At 37.2% G+C, this 25,598-nt stretch overlaps 2 protein-coding genes across 2 annotated transcripts in view; both read left to right on the top strand.

Moving 5' to 3' along the window:
- LOC122135992 (lipopolysaccharide-induced tumor necrosis factor-alpha factor homolog) overlaps positions 1–25,598 on the top strand; it is a 613,569-nt gene that overhangs the window by 165,165 nt on the left and 422,806 nt on the right. The window lies entirely within an intron of this gene.
- Positions 1–25,598, top strand: part of LOC109105037 (NACHT, LRR and PYD domains-containing protein 3-like) — a 106,727-nt gene that overhangs the window by 78,175 nt on the left and 2,954 nt on the right. Inside the window, exon 11 of the mRNA XM_042717355.1 lies at positions 10,956–11,129. Coding sequence (XP_042573289.1) covers positions 10,956–11,129 — 174 coding nt within the window. The remainder of the gene's footprint in view (positions 1–10,955; positions 11,130–25,598) is intronic.

Here is a 25,598-nt window from a genome sequence, read left to right on the forward strand (position 1 = left end):
AAGGTTAAAACAAAAAAGCAGGGCTCGACATTAAGCTTTGACATCAGCTTGTCCTTCGGACAAGTAAATCAATCATTCACTTGTCCAAGTAAAAATGTTACTTGTCCGGGGAAAACAATTTTTTTTTGTTTTTTTTTGCCGCAAATGTAATTTATTCTGAAGCAGTCTCATCAGTGCTCTATCAGGTATTACCTTAATCAGGATCAAAACATTATGTTAGAATAATAAGACACTATATTTACATTTACATTTACATTTAATCATTTAGCAGACGCTTTTATCCAAAGCGACTTACAAATGAGAACAGTTAGAAACAATCAGATCAACGACAAAGAGAACAACAACGGTAAACAAGTGCTATGACAAGTCTCAGTTAGTCTAGTACAGAGCACGTAGCCAGGGTTTTTTTTTTTTTTTTTTTTTTTTTTTTTTTGAATATGATAATAGACAAGAAAAAGAAAAAGGTAAGTACTAGTATTAGTTGGTTAAGTTCAGGCGAAAAAGATGAGTCTTTAGATGTTTTTTGAAAATGAGTAAAGAATCAGCTGTTCGAATTGAGATCGGGAGGTCATTCCACCAGCTGGGAGCAGTCCAGGAAAAAGTCTGTGAGAGTGATTTTGAACCTCTTTGGGGATGGCACCACAAGGCGTCGTTCACTTCTAGAGCGCAAACTTCTGGAGGGTGCATAAGATTGAACTAGTGAGTTTAGGTAAGTTGGCGACGTGCCAGTGGTCGTTTTGTAGGCAAGCATCAGTACCTTGAATTTGATGCGAGCGGCTACTGGTAGCCAGTGTAACCTGATGAGGAGAGGAGTAATATGAGCTGTTTTTGGCTCATTGAAGACAACCCTCGCTGCTGCATTCTGGATCAGTTGTAGAGGCTTGATTCGTACATGCAGGAAGGTCCGCCAGGAGAGCATTGCAATAGTCCAGTCTGGAGAGAACAAGAGCTTGGACAAGAAGTTGGGTGGCTTGCTCTGACAGGAAGGGTCTAATCTTCCTAATGTTGTATAAGGCAAATCTGCAGGACCGGGTCGTTGTAGCAATATGATTGTTACTATTCAAATGAAATCAGTATCAACAAACTCCATCTGTCCAAATGCATAAATAATGTTATTAGATTAATGTTTTACTTTTTTAACATACAAATATGAAAGTTTGGAAAAATGCAATGATACTTTTAAATATGAAATTAAACCACCAGTAGGTGGTGAGTAGTTGGTGTCTTGTTGATTTATTAATTAGTTGGCTGATTCATTCAGTATATGAAGCAAGTAACCGTTTTTATAAATGGCTCACTGAATCATTGACTCTTTCAAAAATGCTGAATCATTTAGTAACGAAAGACTGTTGTGTGTTGCTCGGAGATGCACGACTCTTCTGCTGTGGCTTTGCTTAGAACGATTTTCATTAGTGAAATGGAGCAAAAACAATACATAATGTGTCTAAAACGTAAGTCAGTTAATATTACTTGTTTATTTAACTAAAGTTGTATAAAATCAATATGTGCAATCGAGCTGAAAGTCAGGAAAAAATCACTCCTGGTCATGTGATGTTGCATATATTATATAGAATATTTATCTTTATTTCTACCTCAGTATGTTTGTTTCTTTGTGTGTGCTGTTCTTATAGTGTTGATTTCTCCGCGAGTCAGACCGGCTGCACGAGCCTCAACTGACGTGACCTTGATACTGTCAATACATTACCCATTATTAGTCACCGTTTACACTGAAAGTAATAAAATCAGAATCATTCTTGCCAAAGTTTCGGTGCTGCCCTAGTTATTGTTTGTTATTAAAATTTTGATCAGGTTACTTGTCCGGTCAGGCAAATAAAATTATCTTTCACTTGCCCCTTCACAAAATCCACTTGTCCCGGACAAGCGGACAAGTGTTAATGTCGAGCCCTAAAGTGTGTAAATTTTACCAGCATCTAGCGATGAGGTTGAACTGCACATAGAGAAACTACGGTGGCTGACATAGGACAAAGATGTCATCGTCTGAGACAGCAGAGAATGAGTCTTTTTTACAAAGATTAACTAAGGAATTATATTTACTTAAAGTGACAAAAAAAAGTGAAAGTGATGTGACATAAAGCCAAGTATGGTGACCCATACTCAGAATTTGTGCTCTGCATTTAACCCATCCAAAGTGCACACACAGCAGTGAACACACACACACACACACCCAGAGCCAGTGGGCAGCCATTTATGCTGCGGCGGCCAGGGAGCAGTTGGGGGTTCGGTGCCTTGCTCAAGGGCACCTCAGTCATGGTATTGAAGGTGGAGAGAGCGCTGTACATTCACTCCCCCCACCTACAATTCCTGCCGGCCCGAGACTCGAACTTGCAACCCTTGGATTGGAAGTCCAACACTCTAACTGTTAGGCCACGACTGCCCCCTTAATTATTCAGTTAACCGATGTTAATGCAAATATTAATGTTACTTGTTCATCATTGTGTCAGTGTTTTCACAAGAACAACATAGTGATGAAACACACTCTGCAGAGCAGTTTGTCTGTTTAGGGCTACTGTAGAAACATGGCGGGGCAAAAAAACAATTTCCATCTAAGGGCACCCGCGGTTTATGTAGATAGAAATTGCTCATTCTAAGGTAATAAAAACATAACGGTTCATTTTGTAAGGTCTCTATACAAATTCTGAAAACATAGTTGTGTATATTATATTGCTTTTCTTTCAATAGATTCCCCTAAATATTACACACTGCACCTTTAACCACAGTTGAAAGTAAGTCAAAAGAAAGATCAGTCAGTTCTACCTGCTAGCTGAAACACAGTGATTGCTGTTGCTCTGTCAAGTGCACAAACACTGCTAGTCCACACCAACTATTGGCAGAAACAAACACACTACAACCCAGAGAAGAGCTCAGTTTTCAAACTTGTCCTGGGGACCCCAGACCTGGACATTTTGAGCATGTTTACATCTGGGCCTGTATTCTTAAAGCTTCTAAGGGTGCTGTCACACTTGGTTCGCTTGCCTGGTCCAAACCAGAGTTCGATTGCTCCCCCTCCCCCTGCCCTCGCTGGAATGCATTCATATTATATTATTTGGGTCTGAACCGTGGTTCGCTTGCTTCATCAAGCCAGCAGCTGTTTACCCCGTTGCTTAGTAACGACGGCGCAGGAGAAGGCGGCAAATGCATAACATTTCTCTCTGCACTTTTTTTGAACTGTTTGTTTTGTATACAAATCTTCGGTACATAACGGCACTTGCGTATGTCTTACAAATGTACTGCAAATGATCTTAAGAACACAAAAGGTGAACAGAAATGAGACATACATCTCTCTTCTTGCAGCGCCTCAATCACGCTTGCCAGGAAAGTGAGTGAAACACACACACAAACACACATTTTCATCAAATAATAGTCATTAATAGCGGTTCACTTCCGTGATTTGGTTCTATTGCATTTACATCAGCAGCGAACCGTACCAGAGTTCACATGAACTGTACTCCAGACCACCATTTTTAAGTGGACTCGGGTACGGTTCGCGGGTGTGCCCCAGAGTACGGAAGACAGCGTTCACATCATCCAAACAAACCGAACTCTGGCGTCAATCGAACCCGGGTATGCACCAAAAGTGCTAGATGTGAAAGCACCCTAAGAATCTTCTCTAATTTAGCTTAAAAATGTCTAACTAGGAGTCTTAAAAGCTTAAAAGTGATTCAGGACCAATCTGAGAGCAATTCTGAGCAAGGAAAATACAAAAACTTTTATCTTAGTCAGGAGGTGGGGCTGACCCTGTTTCTAGGTATGACACAGTCTTTTGAAGGCTGTGATTGGTTGGTTGTCCAAGAAGGAAATAAAAGGGGGCCCTTAATAGTTGTGTCTATTACAAGCCTTCACTTTGAAATTACAGGCATAATTTTTTTCTGTTTTACCATACTCTCTCTCTCTCACACACACACACACATTACATATGTATATATATTCATACTTAACATATTTATAGGAAATGAACAGCGACACAATAAGGTTCTGAAAGTGCTGTAACTGTTTGTGTGATCTCTTTGCTTATAGAAGGTTGTGACAGACTAGGGTTGTTAGATGATAGAATCGTGTATCGTAGATAGAGATATTGACGATAGCAGATGTCTCTATCGATAGTCAAGACGATATTAGGCTCATTCTCCTATTAATGTATTAAATTAAAATAATAATAATAATAATAATAACTATTATTATTGTTATTAGGCGGCCTATTATAATTCGGCTATCAAACTGCCCAGCTGTTTCACTTCAGCACCGCATTACACAATCAAAAATAAAACAGTGTTTTAAAATGAGTATTATATTTTGTAGTGTGTGTATAATTTGTAATGATTTGAATACGATAACTGATTAAGTGTATTAGATGATGTAGTTGGTGAAGGAGTTGTTGTTGTTTGACACATTTAATGGCTGGTACACGGCAACGCGCTCTTCTCATACATGAGAGATTAACTCTTTCTTGGCGTTACAAATAAAGTAAGGACAAAATAATAACAAGGCAGCCTATCATCCATAGTGGTTCTCAAGTAGTCCTTCTACGTCATCACCACATAGTGTGCATTATAAGTTAAGTGATCAGTCTCTTAAAGGACACACCGCACTATAATGTGATGCATGCAAAATACATAGTTTTGGCCGTTACAAAGTCTCCATCCACAAACAGACGTACATCGTCTGCAGATATAAGGTATTTCATTGCACTTTAACAAGTAATCTGAACGGCCTATATATGTGCAATATTTTAAACGAGCCCTCACTAACTGAGTTTGATGCCACAGTTATGTTAGAATGCATCTCATTCTTGTTTCTGTGGTGGTGCGTCGAGCTCGTCATGAGGCACGCGGTCCGGAGTGCTGTATGACTGATGCATCAGTTCAATTCAACTTAACTTCTAATATATGAACTTACCTGTTTTGAACACTTTATATTTAACAATATACAATTCAACACAAGTTCATTTATATAGCACATTTAAAAACAACTGGTGTTGACCAAAGTGTTTTACAAGGCTAAAAGAAGTTGACAATAATGACACAGAATTTAAGCACTAGAGAAACAATAAAAGTAAGATAAATTAAAAAAAAAAATTAATAAAGAGGAGAACAGCTAGTTACAAAAGAAATTAATGCCAATATGAGTCAAGGAATATTGAAAGCCATGGAAAAAAGTAGGTTTTCAGGGCAGATTTAAAAGTTGATAAGGTTTGGGCGGATCTGATGTAGGCTGGAAGGCTATTCCATAACTTAGGACCGATGGCCGCAAATGCGCGATCACCCCTGTTTTTAAGTCTGGTTCTAGGAACATATAGTAAATCAGAGTTCCTAGATCTAAGTGATCTAGATTGAGAAGGTGGATGCAGTAGTTCAGATAGGTACTGTGGTGCCTGGTTCCGCAAAGACTTAAAAACAAATAACAAAACTTTTAAATCAATTCTGTATTTGACCTGTAACCAATGAAGCGAAATCAGAACTGGTGTAATGTGATCACATTTACGCTTCCCTTTGAGGAGCCAGGCTGCGGCATTTTGAAGTAACTGTAAGCGTGTGACACAAGTCTGAGAGGCACCAATATACAAAGAGTTACAAAAGTCTAGGCGAGACGTTACAAATGCATGCATGACAGTTTCAAGGTTCTTACCAGACAAAAAGGGCTTAACCTTCTGCTTATCAAATTTAAGACTGTTATCAAGCAAAACCCCCAGATTCCGAACACAGGTGGTACTGTAAGGTAACAGAGTATCGAGATCAACATCATGAGTGCTGTGATCATTTGAACCAAATAAGATAATTTCAGTCTTGCTCTCATTAAGACTTAAGAAATTACTAGCAAGCCAGAGTTTCAGTTCGTCTAAGCAGTCAAATATAGGCTTAAAGGCAAGCTTATCATCACGCTTTATAGGCAGATAAATTTGTGTGTCGTCAGCATACAGATGAAAAGATACACCATATCTAGATATAATAGAACCAAAAGGTAACATGTAGAGATTAGATAGTACCGGGCCAAGAATAGAGCCCAGAGGCACACCAGAACTTAGCTGTTTATTAGAGGAAGAATGGTGCCTGAGGCAGACAGAGTAACTCCTATTTGTTAAATATGAGTGAAACCATTGGAGCACCGTACCCCGAAGGCCCACAAATTTTTCTAGACATGATAAGAGAATGTTGTGATCGACCAGGTCAAATGCAGAGCTAAGGTCTAGCAAGACCAAAGCCACAGACTGCCCAGTATCAGTGGTAAGCATTACATCATTCATAACTCTTAAGAGGGCCGATTCAGTGCTGTGACGGGCTTTAAAACCAGATTGAAATTTCTTGTGTATATTGTTATCATTCAAAAAAGGCAAAAGTTGGCTCAGGACCACTTTTTCTAAAATTTTTGAGAGGAAAGGTAAATTTGAGATTGGGCGAAAATTACTCAAAAGAGTAGGATTCAAATTTATTTTTTTAAGATGAGGCAGAACAGAGGCATGTTTAAGGCAGTCAGGTATAGTCCCAGTAGAAAGACATTTATTGATGACAAACAACAAATCAGGGCCAATAGCTTGAAAAACTTGCTTAAGAAAATGTGTGGGAATCACATCCTGAGGGCAGCTAGCAGGTTTTAAACCAGCAACAATCTCATTAAGAGAGTCCAAGGTGATAGGCTTAAAGACAGACCATGTAGAAGAGCAGAGAGGAACATCAAGTGGTGTATAGGCTGACAAAGGCAATAGAGATTTTATCTGTGAAATTTTATCATTAAAATATCTTGCAAAATCCTCACAAAGAGAAACAGATGTCACAGGAAAATGATTAATAGTGGGATTGAGAGCATAATCAATTATTGTGAATAAGGCTTTAGGCCTAGTAGTGTTACATAAAATAGTGATAAAATTCAAAAGTATGACCCTGAATATGAGTGGGGCCAAACACACACTGGTCAAAATCAAATGAGTCAATGAGACTTCGAAACTCTTTAGAGAGTGGCTTAGAGTCACAGCATATGTGGATATTAAAATCTCCCAAGATTAAGATTCTGTCATGGCTGGTAACAATATCCCCCAGAAACTCCTTGACTCTCTTGAAAATCCTTGTTTGGCAACCTGATAGCTGAGGAGAATTTTAAAAAGTTACAGTCCTGTGGAACCAGTTCAGTGAACGGACTTAACTCACCAGGTTTAATCCAAGTTTCAGTAATGAATAAGATATCCAGGGCGTGAGACGTAAAGAAGTCGTTTAATAAAAATGTCTTGTTCACCACTGACTGTGCGTTGATCAAAGCCACCTTAAGTAGCGATGCACCTTTTTCGGGCTGTGTGGATCGGTTTAGCGGTCGGAGGTTGAAAGTATTCACTCCACAGCGACGAATGCGGGGGGAGAGATCACGTGACGGCACCGACGAAAAGGGTGGAACAACAGGTAGAAGCCACCGATTAGAGGCGCTCACAGGACAAAAAAGGGTGCGTTCATAGGCCAGCATGAGACCAATACACATAGGCGGAGACTGTGTAAGAGATTTCAGCCAAACAGCAGCTCCACCCCACTTGCCTCGTTTCCTCCGACGCCGCCGCCTCCAGGGAAAATTGGCGGGATGCCAACACAGGTGAGGAGGGAGATATGAGAGGGCAGGTAGGGGAATTCGGACAGGCGCAGCAATGTCGCTCTTGGCGGAGTCTATAGCCATGCGAATGTTTAATAGTGTTTGGCGGTCATAAACCAGCAACATATTACAGCCAGTGATTACAAAAGATAAATATAAAATCATAAAATGTATAAACGAGAGCAAGCAGTAGACGGCATGCCACACACAACGGCGCCATCGTCCCAGATGTAAAGTGTTCGTTTATGTCCAATATTAGTGTTAAACTGTTGGACTTTAAATGAAATCTACTATTGATTTTCACCATTGACTGATTTTGCAGAACATTTAGACTGATAACTTCCATGCGCAGATGCGGCAAATTTGTCACAGGACACGCGATATGACCGTTGCGTCCAACTATATATGAACTAGCTGTTTTAAACACAGTATTTTTATATTTAACGCTAGTTTATCAGTATGTTTGAAAGTATATTTTTTTGATTATTGGTGATTCCATAGGTTCTCTCTCGCGCACCTGCGTGCATAGGCTCTCTCTCTCACCTGCACAATAGGCTCACAAAGAGTCTCTCTCTTGCTCCACCCATGCACGATAATATCGTGTATCGTCGATCTCACGGGCTGACGATATGGCGATTTGAAAAATGACCATATCACCCAACATGACAGACCCACATTATCACTGCTGCGTTTTTCCAGTTGCCAAATATGTTAAGGTCATTAATGTAGTGATTACTTTTATTTCTGACATTATGGCATTTCTGCGCGGTGTTGGAGATGTTATCGTGTCTCTTAGATCGGTCACAAACATGATCCCTGCACAATCTAATGTGTAGTGTCTTATTTACTCACTTGTCATGCATTCTGTGCAACACATTTCTTCTCCCTCTTCATGTTTCGTCCATTTTCTCCACTGCTAAAGAAACTCTTAAGCCTCTTAAAAGTCCTCGTCAGTACTCCTGACAATTTGGGACCTTAAGAGCTCTTTTAACCCTCTGGAGTCGATTAACGCGTATACGCGTTTTGGGGTATTTTCTCCTGATAACCCCGAAAAGAACTTAAATTACACTTTCAGTTTTGATCGTATAGATAAGAGCAATACATCAATCGAATCTGTAAAGGGTCTACTTTTTTTTGTATACAGACATAATAACAAAAAAACTTTGTGCACTTATAAAATAAAGATAACAAACAAGGAGTGCTGTCTGCAGCCTTTGTCTGCGCTGATCTTCAGTTACAAATGCGTCATTAAAATGAACTGTAACTCAGTGAATACTCAACGAAGAGACATGAGAGAGATATCTATAGAAAGCCTGACATGTCTACTTTTAAACTAAACAAGTGCTGCTGAAACAAATATTCTGTGATAAAGTAATCCATATGAAAACAACGCGATGTCCGTTTTTCACGTCTCCCTTCGTTATCTTCTAATGCGACCACGCCCCCGTGCCGAGCGCGCTTTTGAGATTCAAATGTTTCACTGAAGCGCGTGGCTTTTGAATACGCCCACACAACAGAAGACAACAGCGAGACTGTTCTTCTAGTTTTTTTTTTATTTTACTGTTTGCTTCGCGATGAGAGGGAATAAGAAATAATTCACCCCAAAAAGATGTGATGTGGTTGAGGATTTGAGATCTGGATTTCCTTAGAAAAAAAGAATGAAGCACTTTATTCAGCAGAGATCATAAACATGAGTAAGTCTCTTATTTATTTATATACTTGTACTAGTTTTCACATAACGTGTAAACATTTTACTAGTTAGACTTTTTCCAAACTATAATTCCTGACTAAATGTATAATCAAGTGAATATTATGAAGTTTTAATAACAATATACACTACTATACCATTCAAAAGCCTGATGTAAATAATATAAATGTAACAATAAATGTAACTGTAACAAATGTAACAATCATTGCTGTTCTTTCAATTTATCCCCCCTTAAAAAACTTTAAAAAAATATTCTCAGCTCTTTTCAACATTAATAATAATAATATTAATAATAATAATGATGATGATAAATAATAAACAATAAATGTTTTTTGGAGAAAATAAGATTGTTAAAAGGATTTCTGAAGGATTGTGTGACTGGAGTAATGATGCAAAAAATTCAGTTTGAAAGTCAGCTTTGATTTTTCCTAATAAACTGTTTAACTGCACTCACAAGTGAATATTCAATTATGTTGTGGGATAATTAAATATATTCTAAATAAACTGCAAACATTTATTTTGTCCACACATTCTTTCTTGTAACTCATCCCTCTCAGTGACACAGCTGACTGAATGGCTCATTATGCAGCTCATTATGCAGGCCTTTGTCTTCTCAGGTGTGAATTCATGATAGTTGACGCCTACTCGCATATGACTTTTACCAACAAAAAGTGTCTTAGAAAATTTAAATCAATATATTGTTTTCTGTAAGTGAGTAAACAAGATGATTTTCACATCATTTAGAAAAAAAATATTTTAGGCTACAAGCTCCAGTTCTCAAAATTCCTGGGAACCAATGTTCTGTATGTGTTTTATTGCCTTATTCAAGTGATTTAACATTTTTAGTTTTTCACTAACCACGCATAACATTTTTTTTCTCAAAAACACAATCATGTACATACATGCTGCTCACATATTATTATAGCCTAGTTTGTGCTGATTACAGTGAGATTAGACTTTAGCCATTTAGATATTTATAAGAAACTGAAAAAAGCACAAATGTCAGGGCATGACAAAACTTCTCCAGGCCCCAAAAATACCCTTAGACTCCAGAGGGTTAAGGGTTAAGATGCAGCTGCGATGATTTGGTCTGAAAGCAGGTGAAGTGAGAGAGACAGTAGACACACAACATACAACCATAACCACACAATCACAACTCTTAGGATATGTTAACAGAAAAGTCTTCCTCTGCATTTTTAAAAAGTTTTGCATACAGACTACAACATTGTCAAAACAATCACATGGACAGAAATTACTAAAAATGCTGTATTATTCATGCCAAGCTTGCTGATGTCACTTTGTAAAGAAACTCACAGCCTGTAGACTGAACACGTAATATGCATCTGTGTGACATCACAGTCTTCACAAAAAATTACATCTTTACTCAGAGATCATAACTATATTGTTTCCAAAGAAATTGTATTTTGAAACCCGTTTTTAAAACTTTGTTTTCAAGCACCCCCCCAACTGAAACGCCATTTTCATGAAAATTAAAAGTTTTTAGTTTAAAATGGTGTGTAAACATCCCCTCAGACATGAGACAAAATAATAATAATAATACATCCTGAGATGTAACACAAACAGATTTATCATTTAAAATCATAGTCTGTGTTTGTGTGATTGTTTCTGCTGAACTGAGAGTGAAGAGTGTGTTGTTCTGCAGGTTGTATAAGTGTGGCGTCACAGCCGAAGGTTTTGCTGCTCTGAGTTCAGCTCTGAGATCAAACTCCTCACAGCTGAGAGAACTGGATCTGTCTGTGAATACTATAGAAGATGCAGGAGTGAAGCTGCTCTCTGAAGCACTGAAGGATCCTCACTGTAAACTGGAGAAACTGAGGTAAGATCATATTCAGTGTTAAGCTCCATTGAAACAATTATGTATATTATGGTTATATTAGATTAGAAAAAAAAAAAAAACATCTCTGAGTTCATATAAGGCAAATGGATAGTAACCTCAAGACTTAATGCTTCAAAGAAAATGCAAAACAAACCGCTATAATCCAAAAAGACCCCAGTTGATAAATCAGTGTCTTTTAAAGCAAAACCATAGTTGTGTGTGAGAAAAATATAAAAAAATTTAACTTCAAATTAGTGCTTTACAGCTTTTAGGATAATATGAGCTTTATATTTCTTTATATGGCCTCACAGAGATTCAATATTTTTCTAACTATCTTCATTTGTGCTAATGTTATCAACTTGGCAATTTTATTGCTAGATTTAGCAACTGAGTGTGTAATACACGTGTAATAGACTGAATGTGTAATACACGTGTGTGATCTTTTTTCTGCTGAACTGAGAGTGAAGAGTGTGTTGTTGTTCTGCAGGTTGAGATATTGTGGCGTCACAGCTGAAGGTTGTGCTGCTCTGAGGTCTGCTCTGAGATCAAAATCGTCACAGCTGAGAGAACTGGATCTGTCTGGGAATAATGTAGGAGATGCAGGAGTGAAGCTGCTCTCTGCTTTAAAAAACAATCCACGTTATAAACTGGAGACACTGGAGTAAGTAGTAATGATTCATATATCACATAGTGCAGATGTGTGTCAGCAGTAATAGGGCTGTGCAATTAATCGCATTCGATTGTCGTGCGCATCTCGTCAGTAAATAATGTCATTTGATTGTTGTGAGATCAGCCCTACTATACAAGCTAAAAAGAAACAAGGAACTTTTCATGGTTTTTCTATTTTTAATAAAGGGACCGGCTTTACTGACGAGATGCGCACAACAATCGAATGTGATTAATTGCACAGCCCTAAGCAGTAATGTCCCATAATGAATCTCTTACTGTGTGTTTTTTTCTGTACTGTCAGGTTGTAGATGATGGAGAATATGGATCAGGACAGACACATTGAAGCCAACAGAATCATCAGAACTGAAGTCACAGTGATCAAGCGCTGATGTGTATGAGTTACAGGAGTTTACAGAGGCACTGTCACCATTACTTGGATTTTAACAACAGCAGCTGCACACAGAAAAGAGTAAGACAAAACTTAAAATGTGTAAAGGGTCTGCTACTTTTATTTTTATCTACTCAAAATAAAAACTCAAAGTTGCAGAAAAATAGGATGCTCTTTCTGATGCCTCCAATCTCTGATTTCTTCTTAATCTGGAGCACATCTCATATATGAATAATCTAGATAAATCTAGATAAGCATGTGCATGTTTTACTCGTTGTGCTATTTCAGACCTTTAATTGACGGCAAAGGATTTGTAATATTTAGAATGAAATATATTGTGCTTGATATATAGGTAACTTTACAAATTTTTCAAATTTTACACTGTATGATATGATAAAATCTAAATTGTATATGCTTTATAATAAGATGTATATACCAATATGATGTAAAACTAAGTGTTTAGACTATATTTTGTTTAATTCTATATTTCATTCAGTGCATTAAGTAAATCTCGTTACAAACACTCACAAAAGTCTTTTGATAAACATGTTTATTACAGTATGTTTCATGGCCTAAATTGTAAAAAAAAAAAATTACTAACCAAATATTGTATTTTTATTTCTACTAACCAATATTATTGTAACATTATTTGTTCTGAATACAGTGTAATGAGACTGTAGTCATTAATAATAATCTCCAGTGCCTTAAACACACAACCTGAGGGTTTAGCTCTGATATGTTTAAAACACTCTTTATGATATTTCTGATGATTGTATTTTATATGAATGTAAAGTATTGTTTGTACATAAGATTTATTAAACTCTTCCTCAGTGAAGTTGAGCTGAGTTTCATTTGTGGGTGAATCATGGATGATGGTTTTTAATGTTTCTGTCAAATATTATGGTCAAGTTTGCTCATCTGACAAGGATGATAATTTGTTTTTGTGAAATAGTTATTTTTATGACATCATTATTATTTCCAAGAAAGTTGTGTGAAAAGCAGAAAATTGTAGAAATATTAGTTTAAATTTTTACTTTAAAAGAAATCTAATGCATTAATTCTTGATCAAATGAAACAAAAGAACATTATTTCCCTGCAAACACAGTCAAACTAACAGCCAGCATAATCTTTTTGCTCAGTGAAAGAAAAATTATATATTTTATTATATGATATTATATTATATTAAATGCTACTGTAAGGGGAACAGGTCAATTTAGCTCAAAGGGAATCATTTAAGATTTTAAAGGTAATTTGAACAGAATCACAGTTTCACGGCTGATCACTAAAACAGCCAGCGATTCACTGAACGAGCCGTATAACATCAAATCTGCGCTGGATATTAGTATCCAAAGTATAGTGAAAACACTATTAATTAGCACAGTAACAAGATCGGGATTTTAAGTTTTTGACTTGTTTTTAAGAAAAAAAAGATAGTTCTCTTTTCAATATGAATAAGGCTTTATTAGAATAAATCTAAGACATATAAACTAATCTAACACATAAGCACACGCACTCGCACATTCACACAAGTTGCAGGAAGATAGAAAGTTAGGGAAGAATGAGTTTAAGAGGATGAGAATGTGGAATCCCAAGTTTACAGCAATATGTGAAATTGCATAGACATGAACAACCATCAGTCACTTAATTAACCCTCGCACTGAGTTCATCAATTAGATTAAAATTATATTAGATAACACCAGTACAGATCAGAGTCTGGAGGTATGTTACTTGTGATGCCTGTGTAACGGGGTTCCCTTTGTTGTCGCTGAAAAGGGGGTTTCCCGAGGTTGCTGATTGGCTGGAAGTTCAGTAGTCGTTGAAATGACGTCTTGGGAAGCCCGTGGTTGGGTGTTGGCTGACGATGTGGAGTTGTGGGCTGGTTGAAGTTTCAGACGGGCACGCGAGGTCAGACTCGGAGACACGGTGTTACAAAACTTAACTCAGAACACAAAACTCTCAAACGGAAAAGAAAAGAAACTAAAGTATATGAAACGAAGTAAAGTTTGATGAGACTAGGTGGTGTTTCTTCTCATCGTGGCTAAGTAGCAGCAGGCGTGCAGGCCGAAGCACGCTGGAACGGTGCTCGAAGAACGCTAAAAGTGATGACAAAAAGCATGACTAAAAGCTTAAACTACAAGCAAAAGCTAAAGCCGGCATGACTGATAGCAAAAGCTAAAAGCAAAGGCTAAAAGCTAAAGCAAAAGCTAAAAGCAAAATTTGATGGTGTCCTGAGTATTTAAACTGGCCTTTTGGCCACACCTCAAATGTTGTCTTGACCAATTAGATGTTGTCTTTTCTCGGTGTGTTGCGATGTTTGTCCCACCCATTCATAAATCATATGTTATCTTATCAAGCACGTGGTCCGAATTTTCCCGCTCTTGCAGGGTATAATTTGGACATGATTCCTATAACTAGAATATGATACATTTGACAAATAACTGATGGTCAGAAAAGTTTCAAGCAAGAAGATTCGAACACACACATACTAAACATGAATATGATCCCTTAGCTATTCAAGAGTTATTTAAAAAGACATACACAATAAGTGATTAGAAACATTAAAGTCAAATGTGTGGGTTACATGTATGATATGGAGTTAAGCAATGGACTGATATCCATTTAGAAGTCTTTTTGGAGTTCATTTTGGTGCATATATGCATTGGAAGGCATTCTCTGTGCCATTCTGTGTAGTAAGGATATGTCCTGTGAAGACCAGAGGGGTTAACAGGTCTCCTTAGGAATTTCAGTCTGGTTTCCTTCTAGGTGGGGGGAAGTCAATCCAAAGAGCTTGTGATCATGATTACTATCATGGGTTTACATGTGATGGTAACGCTGTGCATCTCTTTGACCATCAATCTGGATTACTTGCCCCAAATTTGACAATCTCTTCTTCGAATTGAAATTGTCAATAATTGTTCTAATGGTGTTAAGATTGAAAGCTGTTCTCTGAAAGAGTTGGTTAGTTATCTTGCTTCAGACTGTGGTGCTAGGAGTGGATTTACAACATCCTGCCTTTCTGTGGAATTCGGCTCATGTTTCAACCAGGCTCCCGATCAAATCTTTAATTTGTCTGGTTCAGGCCTGATACGCTACACCACTAAATTAAGTAATGGATTAAAATGGCAAAATCTCTAGGGCCTCAAAACACGTAACCTGAGGGTTAAGCTGTAATGTGTTCAAAACTCTCTTTATGGTATTTCTGATGATTATATTGTATATGAATGTAAAGTATTTTTGGTTAAAGAGATTTGTTAAACTCTTCCTCACTGAAGTTGAGCCAAGTTTAATTTGTGGGGTCAGTCTTTGATGATGATGTCATATCCTCAGGTTTGCTCTCCTGTTGAGTTCATTTATGACACATCTGTCATCCTCGCATCATTATCTTCATGAAAGTGGTTTATGAAAAGCCAATGGTTATGATTAACGTTCAAACTCATTTTAATTTGTGTCAACACAAGAGTGAAATTAATGTCATATGTAATGTGTGGTGTCTCAGTGATATTGTCTGATCTCATCAGCAGGGTCTTAGCTAAAAGTCATGGGTCTGGGTCTGGACCTGGACAACATTAGGCTTCATGAGTGGGTCCCTCATCTACAGTAACCTGTTTAAGCAGGTTAGATCTAATCAGCAAAATCTCTTTTTGTTAAGTGAAAATTACTTCCATTAACCAATAAAAAGGATGTTTTTGGTTCAACAGACACTGACAGCAGTAATTGTTTAAATTGTCAAACGCCAAACAGAAAAAGATTCTCAAATGACAGACGCTTCTGTTTTTTCTGAGACACATCAATGTTATCGGCGCTCTTCTGCTCTTCCTGACACTCGATCATCATCGCGCTCTGACATCCACACATCCGCCTGTGGATCGCGTTTTAACTAGTTTTAAGTGGATCAGGGATGGACTGGGAGTGAAAAACGGCCCTGGATTTTCTCCCAAATAGGCCCACCCCAACTACAAACAGTTGCTACTATCTCACAATATTACGGCATTCCTATCACATTTATGGCAAATAACATCACAAAACCCATGGTCTGGGCCGCATTAATGCACGGGCTTACCTGGGCTTAAGCCCAGGGCCCTGTGCTGGGGGAGTGCCCCGATGATGCCGGAAAATATTGTAATCGGATTTTATAATTCGTTGGCTGTCCCTTTAAAATTACACTTATCGCTTTGCTTTGAATGCACGTGCGGGCATTGCAAGTCCTGCTGGAGAAGTGTCAGTCAAACCCTCTCACTCAATGAACCCTGCAATCATCAGTCACAGTGGGCATTATTTAATTGTCTGAAATCCAATAAATTCATCATTGTCTGAAAGCATTCAATTATTGGCCTGTATCGAACTCACGTGACATACTTACGTTGAATTCTTTATAAGATAATTGCCGCCTATTCTAATGATGACAATAACTAATCTAATAGCTAATCTAATGTGACTGCAATGTCTCGTAAATATGAAAGTGGTTCGCAAAAAAGAAAAACAGCACAAGATAAAGTAGATCGTCAGAACAGTTTGTTAAAAAAATCTGAAACTAACATCATATTTGAACGCATGCCCAGGGAAAGATGAAGATGCAGATAATGGTGAAGGGGAAAGGGAATCACCGCTATTTACAGGTTGGTTGTGATATACTAGCAGGCTGGCAGCAGTAGCTAGATATGATAGTCTATCAAAATAGTTATGTTGTTTTAAACTTAACTTAGTTGAGCTCCCAGTAGTTAGTTAGCCACCACACTACAGCTGTGGATTATAATAATTTTTATGTATTGCAATGTTGATGCGAACGATTCTGCATACATGTATTTAAATAGGCCTTATCACACTAACATAATGATTTAAATAAAGCACTCTTGTTACTATTAAAGTTGCGTATGCCTTCAGAAGCAAACACTTAATTGCGCTTGATGTTCGTATCATTTCTTTAAAGCAAGATATTTGGGCACATTTAGTTTTTTACTAAAAGAAAATGCATGAATGAGAAAATCGTGTAGGACGTGCTTGATGTTAAAACTACTTTTTAATCGCAATAATAAGTCATGAAAAAGATCTCTGTACTCGTGTTGACTGCAGAAAACCCTCACAGACATCATGCAAAACTGAATTAAATTGAGAATGATTCCATGACAAATGGATTTTTAACACTTGTTGCCACCTGGTGGGGTAACGTGTAATAGATACAAACGGCCTAACAGTAAAAGGGGTGGAACCATAACTTTTAACGATTAATTATGCAGTTCCAATGGATGAAGGCAGGGCTCAACCCCGGTCGGGCCAGTGATTCAAAATTTTACTTGCCCCACCAAAATTTTCACTGGCCCCACGACAAAAATTAATAAAAGTAAAAGACAAGAAAATGGGCCTATAAAATAAGCATAGATATTGTTTTCATTGTCTTTGTTACATTTAACCTCAATAATAGGTTAATGACAGCAAAAGCTACTAGATTAATTTATATTTTAAATATTGTTAGACAAACAGTAAGTAATAATACAAATAATCAAATTACGAGTAATAGCACAAATAAATACAACAGAACAAACATATAAATGAAATAAATGGTGCTTTTCAAGTTTTTCATGTAGGTTTAAACGAGATTTTCAGGTACAGAAGCTGTAATCTAATGTATAACTATAGAATAGATTAAACTTTATTAAAAATGTATTAGTCAAGAGCAGTTACAGATGCATAAAAATGTTTTTAATGTTGAAAATATAAAACGTTAAATACTGTGGAATTATTAAAAAAATGAAGACACTTTAAACCTGAAATTAAACCCGCCAGTAGGTGGCAGCGAATCACTGTTAATGAGCAAATCATTGAGATTCAACCGATTCATTCAAGCGGCTGATTCACTCAGGAAATGTTGCTCAGAGATGCAAAACAATTCTGTGGACTTTGGAACCATTTTCGTTGGCGAAATACAGCGAAACAGATTATTTGGTGTCTAAAATGTAAGTCACTTGATATTAAGTTCTTGTTTATTAAACTGTACGCTGAATAAAATCATCACATTTAAAATCATGCTAATATTTGGAGAAAAACGGCACTCTTTGTGTAATATTGGTTAACATAGATATTAAATTATATAAATATGAAATATATACAGGGGCATATTTGAATTCTGAGGCATTAAAACTAAATCACGTGCACAAGTCTAACCTACTAGACTAAGTCAGGTAGTGCATGCATGCACAGAATGGGTGTGTTTTTGTTTGTTTTTTGTAAAGTGAGATGCATACTCGATAATATCAGATCGTTAAATCAACAATTACGATATCATAGACTACATATAACGCACACCCTACAGCACTAGCCCGATCGGGCAAGTGACCATTCCGTCTACTGTCCCGAGCGTCATTCACACTATCCTCGGGCAATCGGGCAGTCCTTATTGTCGAGCCCCGGAAGGGCCCCTCAAGAGGTAAAGCCCAGGGGCCCCTTATAGTCTTAATGCGGCCCTGCGGGATCGGAGTGCCACCAGTGCAGAGCTTGCTCAGGAATGGCAGCAGGCAGGTGTGAGCGCATCTGCACGCACAGTGAGGCGAAGACTTTTGGAAGATGGCCTGGTGTCAAGAAGGGCAGCAAAGAAGCCACTTCTCTCCAAAAAAAACATCAGGGACAGATTGATCTTCTGCAGAAAGTATAGTGAATGGACTGCTGAGGACTGGGGCAAAGTCATATTCTCAGATGAAGCCCCTTTGCGATTGTTTGGGGCATCTGGAAAAAGGCTTGTCCGGAGAAGAAAAGGTGAGCGCTACCATCAGTCCTGTGTCATGCCAACAGTAAAGCATCCTGACACCATTCATGTGTGGGGTTGCTTCTCATCCAAGGGAGTGGGCTCACTCACAATTCTGCCCAAAAACACAGCCATGAATAAAGAATGGTACCAAAACACCCTCCAACAGCAACTTCTTCCAACAATCCAACAACAGTTTCGTGAAGAACAATGCATTTTCCAGCACGATGGAGCACAGTGCCATAAGGCAAAAGTGATAACGAAGTGGCTCGGGGACCAGAATGTTGAAATTTTGGGTCCATGGCCTGGAAACTCCCCAGATCTTAATCCCATTGAGAACTTGTGGTCAATCCTCAAGAGGCGCGTGGACAAACAAAAAACCCACTAATTCTGACAAACTCCAAGAAGTTATTATGAAAGAATGGGTTGCTATCAGTCAGGATTTGGCCCAGAAGTTGATTGAGAGCATGCCCAGTCGAATTGCAGAGGTCCTGAAAAAGAAGGGCCAACACTGCAAATACTGACTCTTTGCATAAATGTCATGTAATTGTCGATAAAAGCCTTTGAAACGTATGAAGTGCTTGTAATTATATTTCAGTACATCACAGAAACAACTGAAAAAAAGATCTAAAAGCAGTTTAGCAGCAAACTTTTTGAAAACTGATATTTATGTAATTCTCAAAACTTTTGGCCACGACTGTATATATCGAATTTGGTCTTTTAATTGAACTTAATGTGTCTTAATACATTATGCCATATAAAGTGTTTGTTTTTTTTTCTACAGGAGGAAAACCCTTAACAAAAGACAAGGATTTGCAGGTCTTGTCTTTTTGTTGCAGGACCCTGTACGCTATAGTACTAAATTAGTTTTAATTGTTTAATCACCACCACAGTGTCTTGTCTTCATTGGCAACATGCACGATTTGTGTTGATTGCAAGTGTCGCAGGTAGCGGAGAGTGCAAGTGGCGATTGCAAGTGACTTTGTAATTTAGTTTCTTTTTTCTTGTCTTCACCACCTGGCTGCTGTTATAAAATGTTGAGAGATTCAAACAAAAAGTTATCAATAAATAGAACAAAATAAAAAAATAAAGATAGTGACGTCACTAGCGGAAGCACAAGTGTCAGAGAGTGCAAGTGCAAGTCTGCAGCCAGACCCTTCTCAATAGTTGTGATGCACTGACAGCCAATCAGATTGCAGCAGCCGGCCAAAGAGCGGAAATGATGTCACAGCCAATCAGATTATTTTCATGCATTTATTTTGAAGGGGTTCAAATCCCACTCACGTAGGTCTAAACCATTAAGTCACACAGCATTGTGCTTTTTATGTAACAAAATTCTAAAACTGAACAATTAATTACAGCTGCAAAGTATTTTAAATTTGTGTCTTGCCTTTTTGGATTACAAAGAAAAGGATTATGAATAAATGATTAGTATTAAAATGATACTAGTATACATTACAGTAAAATGATACTATTATACATTTCATGGTTATATTAAAAACAAGAATGGTTATATTAAATATTAAATGATTTTTGTAATGTAAATAAAAGACAGTTAAATTTAACTCAAACTGAGTAATATTCCAGTACTGAATGAAAATTGATTGATGGAATAATTTAAGTCACACTTAAGTTAAATGATTAAGTGTTTCCAAAACCATAGAAACTGTAAAATATTAGTCATACGAAGTGGAACACAGCACTCATGAAGCAATTTGTAATTATCAGTTGTATTTTTATTAAATGCTTTAAGCACTTTTTAAGATCAATCCAAAGTAAAAATAAAATAAAAATAAAAATAGAATTCTGACAATATATAACAATATCACACTGAAAAATAAAAAAATAAAAATGTACAGTATATACATGAGTTAAATATTACTAAGGGGCAAAAGAATATCATTTATGTCTTTTTTTTCTGCCCCTTTTTTTTCTTGTAAAATGCAGACTCTTTAGATTCTTTCCAGGTCATCTCTTTCTCAATGCCCTGATGTTGGTAAAAGGAAAAGACTTTAGCAGGGCACTGAACATATTTCCCTTCTACGCCAGGAAAGCCTGTGTGTACGTGAGGACTGTTTGGGCCCTGCTACAGTTCCATTTCACAAAATCTGTAGAAGAACCTGACAGGGCCTTGCTGATTACACAAAAAGTGGATAGAGGAAAAATCTTTGGCTGTCCACGAGGCTCCATAATACAATTCTCTCAATGGTCTTGTGAGTTAGGAGTGTGGTCAGAGCAGTGCTGCTGGGTTTACATCCACAGGCTTCACTGTAACCACAGGCGCTCTGGGTGTTTTACTACCTGCTTTAAAGACGCTTCTCTGGAGTTGTTTAATGAAGAACTGGTGTTCAGCAGTTTGGCCAGGTGACGTGTAGTTTTGTGGTCAGATGGAGCGTGTGCTGTTTGGATCAGTAGTGGAATATTTCTTCCTATGGTGTTTATTAAGCAAGTTGTCAATGGGCTCGGCGTTTTTGGTCCAGTACACACACCCTGCCAGCAGTCTTCACAGGTCGGGTACGGGTCGCAGGCGAGGCCAGCATAGGCAGAGGTGACATACATGTAGTTCCTATACAGAGGGGAAAAATGTGATCAATTTCTGCATTCTGAACATTCTGATTGAGGCTCCACATGGGACCCATGAGATGAGGACAGCGAGGGCACAGACAGTGTACCAGTGGTGTCTGCAACAGGCCGAATATTTAGTTTAACGTGTAAGGAAACAGAGTTTCTGCAGGTTTTATGAAGGTAAATTTAAGACTTTTTAAAGACCAAGTAAATCAAATGTGAGGAACAAATGAGGAAAAACACAAATATGTTCTGTAAATGTAAATGTAAATGTCTGGATAGTTGTATTAACTTCAGAGTTTGAAAACACAACTTCCAACAAATATTCATTATTAAATTTATTTTACAAAAACACACTGAAACCCTCTGCTCCCAGACACTAGAATATTTTATAATTTTCTGTACGTTCAGATCATGTTGCAAAAAAGTGATGTTCTTCCTCAGTATTTTTGTCTTGTTTTCCATTAAAAATGCATAAAGATTCTTAAAGATACATTTACTGGAGATACAAAATTACATGAAATACAAAGTAAAATAGCATGGCTAAATTATGGTTACTATAGTAAAAACAAGTGTCAGAAAATATTTTTGAACTGTGGAATAAATATAATCTCAATGCAAAAGTGAAAATGATGGTTACGTCCGTTCATAGTTTAGCTCGTAATCAACAGATGAGGTGTTAACAATGTAAAGAAATGTAAATCACAGCTATGTTCATTCATAGTTTGGCGTGCAAACAAATCAACCTATGCTGAACTATAGTAAACAAAACCCGACAGGTAACGTTTAGAAACGAACAAAGTTTATTAATGTGATTTCAGCATTACCGGTAACAAAACGTAAACTGATGTCACATGATGTATCTTATCTTTGGCTGCATCCGAAAACTTAGGCAGGTGACTTGCTGCCTCGCTGCCTTATCAGGCAATGACTTTGCAGGCAGCGTTTTTGCATGAAGGCACCTCACGAAAATGATTTTGGACAGGCTTCTGAGGCAGTGTAACGGTTAAATGATCTACAGCTAAATAAAGAGAGCTTTGGTGATAACTAAGGTGGATATTTTCATTACTGCAATATTTCCTTTTCTCGCTAGAAATTACATCAAAAGTAGAAAACTTTGATCAAAAACAAACATTTACACACAAACTGACCACCGAGCGCAACTTTCAGACGCCATCTTTATTTTTTGGCTTAACTGTCACAGAATGTAACGCACAGGATTGTGGGATATCAAAGGCAGCGAAGGATACATCTATGCTGCCTTCAAAAATCAAATCGGCCCCAAGTAGGGCTCGCTGCAGCCTGCGGTGGACATCCAACCCCGCCCACATCCAAGTGTGACGTCAGAAGTCACGCCCATCCCCGACACCAACCCCGCCCACATCCAAGTGTGACGTCAGAAGTCACGCCCATCCCCGAAACAACCCCGCCCACGTCCAAGTGTGACGTAAACGAAAAGCCACCCCATATCAAATACGTCTCCTCATGTGATTTCCCCATCCCCGTACCTGGAAACCCGGAAGTATGTTGAAGCAATTTTATGGAAGTTTACTGGGATCTAAATAAAATAATATTGTCCTTCGTTTTACTAATACACGTTTTCTTATTTTTGTAGAGGATGTCTAGGCTAAAATGGCACAACTTAAATCTAATATATATTTAATATGTCTAATATACGGAGCTGATTTCGTCATCATAACAGCTCCCTAAAAACGCTTATGTTGATTAAAGTAGGCTAATTGTCAATTAAAACTTTTAAACCTTACCTTGTTCATTTATGTAATGAGATAAATTCAACTTTTATTAAAAAACGATTTTGACCTACCCAAGGCAAAATTGAAATGCATCAAATTTAAAGGGGACAATTAGATTTTGGTATTGTAAAAGTATGCAAATTTATTGTAAAAGTTGGTATTGTATAATTGTCATTTAATTTTCTAAAGATTTATTCCACTTATCATAAAGTGTTAACATTTAAATGATAGAATCAACAGTTCCCCATATGCAGTAGGCTACACATACTTAGGCTGAATAAAGATTGCATTGATAGATTATATAAGAAACATGACATTGACCTTCAGGCCTTGTTCATTCCAACTTGATATGAAACATGTCCAGGTCCTCCACATACTTAAAGATGAATGAAAAAGGCATCCATTGTTTCATTGGGTATTTTTATATTTATTATTTTACAAAAATAATTACATGTACAATTTAACAAAAAATAAATAAATAAATAATAATAATAATAATAATAATATACACCACCAGTTTTTGAACAGTAAGATTTTTATTATTTTTTAAAGTCTCTTCTGCTCACCAAGCCAGCATTTATTTGTATACAAAACACAGCAAAAACAGTAATGTGAAATATTTTTACAATTTTAAAAGAACTGCTTTCTATTTGAATGTATTTTAAAATGCAGTTTATTCCCTGTGATCTAAGCTGAATTTTCTTCATAATTACTCCAGTCTTCAGTGTATTAACATAATAATAATAAAATGTTTTTTTGAGCATCAAATCAGCATATTAGAATGAAGGATCATGTGACTGGAGTAAGTCACCTTTGAAATCACAGGAATAAATTTCATTTTAATAGAAATATATAAAATTGTTATTTTAAAATAGCAAAATATATTACAAAAGCAAAATATTATACAAATGTTTTAAAATTGGACTGTTTTTGCTGTACTTCGGATTAAATAAATGCAGGCTTGATGAGCAGAAGATATTTCTTTAAAAACATAAAAGAAATCTCACTGTTCAAAAACTTTTGACTGGTTGTGTTTAACAAAAAGATATGCTCCAAATATTATAAAGTCTGAGCAGCTGAATGATCAGATAAACAGTTCTTGACATGCAGTACACACACATACATACATAGACTACACAGAGAGATTCCTTGCTTCAATATATCCTCTGATTCTCCCTCCAGGTAGTCTTTGATGGCATTCTGTTGATTTTTACTGTCCATCTGGAGAACGGCAGGCCCTGTCACCTCCCCACAGAATAACCCACGATGACTCTGTACCACGCTGGACCAATACCCCTTACAAACTTCCACTTTATGTCCTCTTGGCGTTCCTGTTAAAAATAGAGAATACATACGTGTTGGGGGTATATGTGTCCACGCAAAATTATTTACCTCATCATTCTACATAAACATATTTATGATTTTAAACAACAACAATCAATCAATATCTAAAGAAAATGCTCTCACCATACCTCCATGCACCACTGCATGGCTTATGTGGTCCTTCAAGTGAACTGTAACAAGTAATTTTCTTTACTGGTGAAACTGCAGCAGGGACACCCTTAACCCGGGGAGAACTGCTCTGCATCAGGCTTGGACTGAAAATGTGTAGAATGCTGTAAAACATGACAAACAAACATTATGTGATCTTTTCGTTAATATAGAAGAATACAAAGATAATTTTGTGACATACAAAGAGTTATCCAGCAAGACATTGTGAAATGATGCGGTTGCCCAACCAAGTTACTGTGCATGGGTACTGTGATCAGAGTATATCATTAAAGATGTCGTGTGTGTGGTGTGTGTGTGTGTGTGTGTGTGTGTGTGTTTTGTGTTGTGTGTGGTTGTGGTGTGTGTGTGGTGGGGGCAGGTAAGTACATATGTGTGAGAGGGATGAAGTGTGTGTGTCTGAGTGGGTGAGATGAGTGTTAGGTGTGGGGGGAATGGTATAAAAAAAATTTCACATTGATTCATAATTGATTTTATGTTGTAAGACTTCTATCTATCTATCTATCTGTCTCTCTATCTATCTACACATGTATGTATGTATGTATATATGTATGTATTTGTGTGTGTGTAAGCATGCATGCCACGAATACATACATACATATATACATGTGTGGATAGATAGACCCTCCAACATAAAAACACTCATCTCACCCCCCACCCCCAAACACACACACACACATATACATATATATATATATATATATATAAGTATGTAAGTATATTTGTTGCTAGCAATAACGTGCCTGTGTGAAGTTGAAATTAAAAATACTTACTGTTGTTTATGCACATGCACACAAATGACGCACACGTTCTTAAAGTTGTCAACGTTTGGTAAAGACCAAAGATAT

The sequence above is a fragment of the Cyprinus carpio genome, chromosome B1 (genome assembly GCF_018340385.1).
Source record: "Cyprinus carpio isolate SPL01 chromosome B1, ASM1834038v1, whole genome shotgun sequence".
Taxonomy (NCBI): domain Eukaryota; kingdom Metazoa; phylum Chordata; class Actinopteri; order Cypriniformes; family Cyprinidae; genus Cyprinus; species Cyprinus carpio.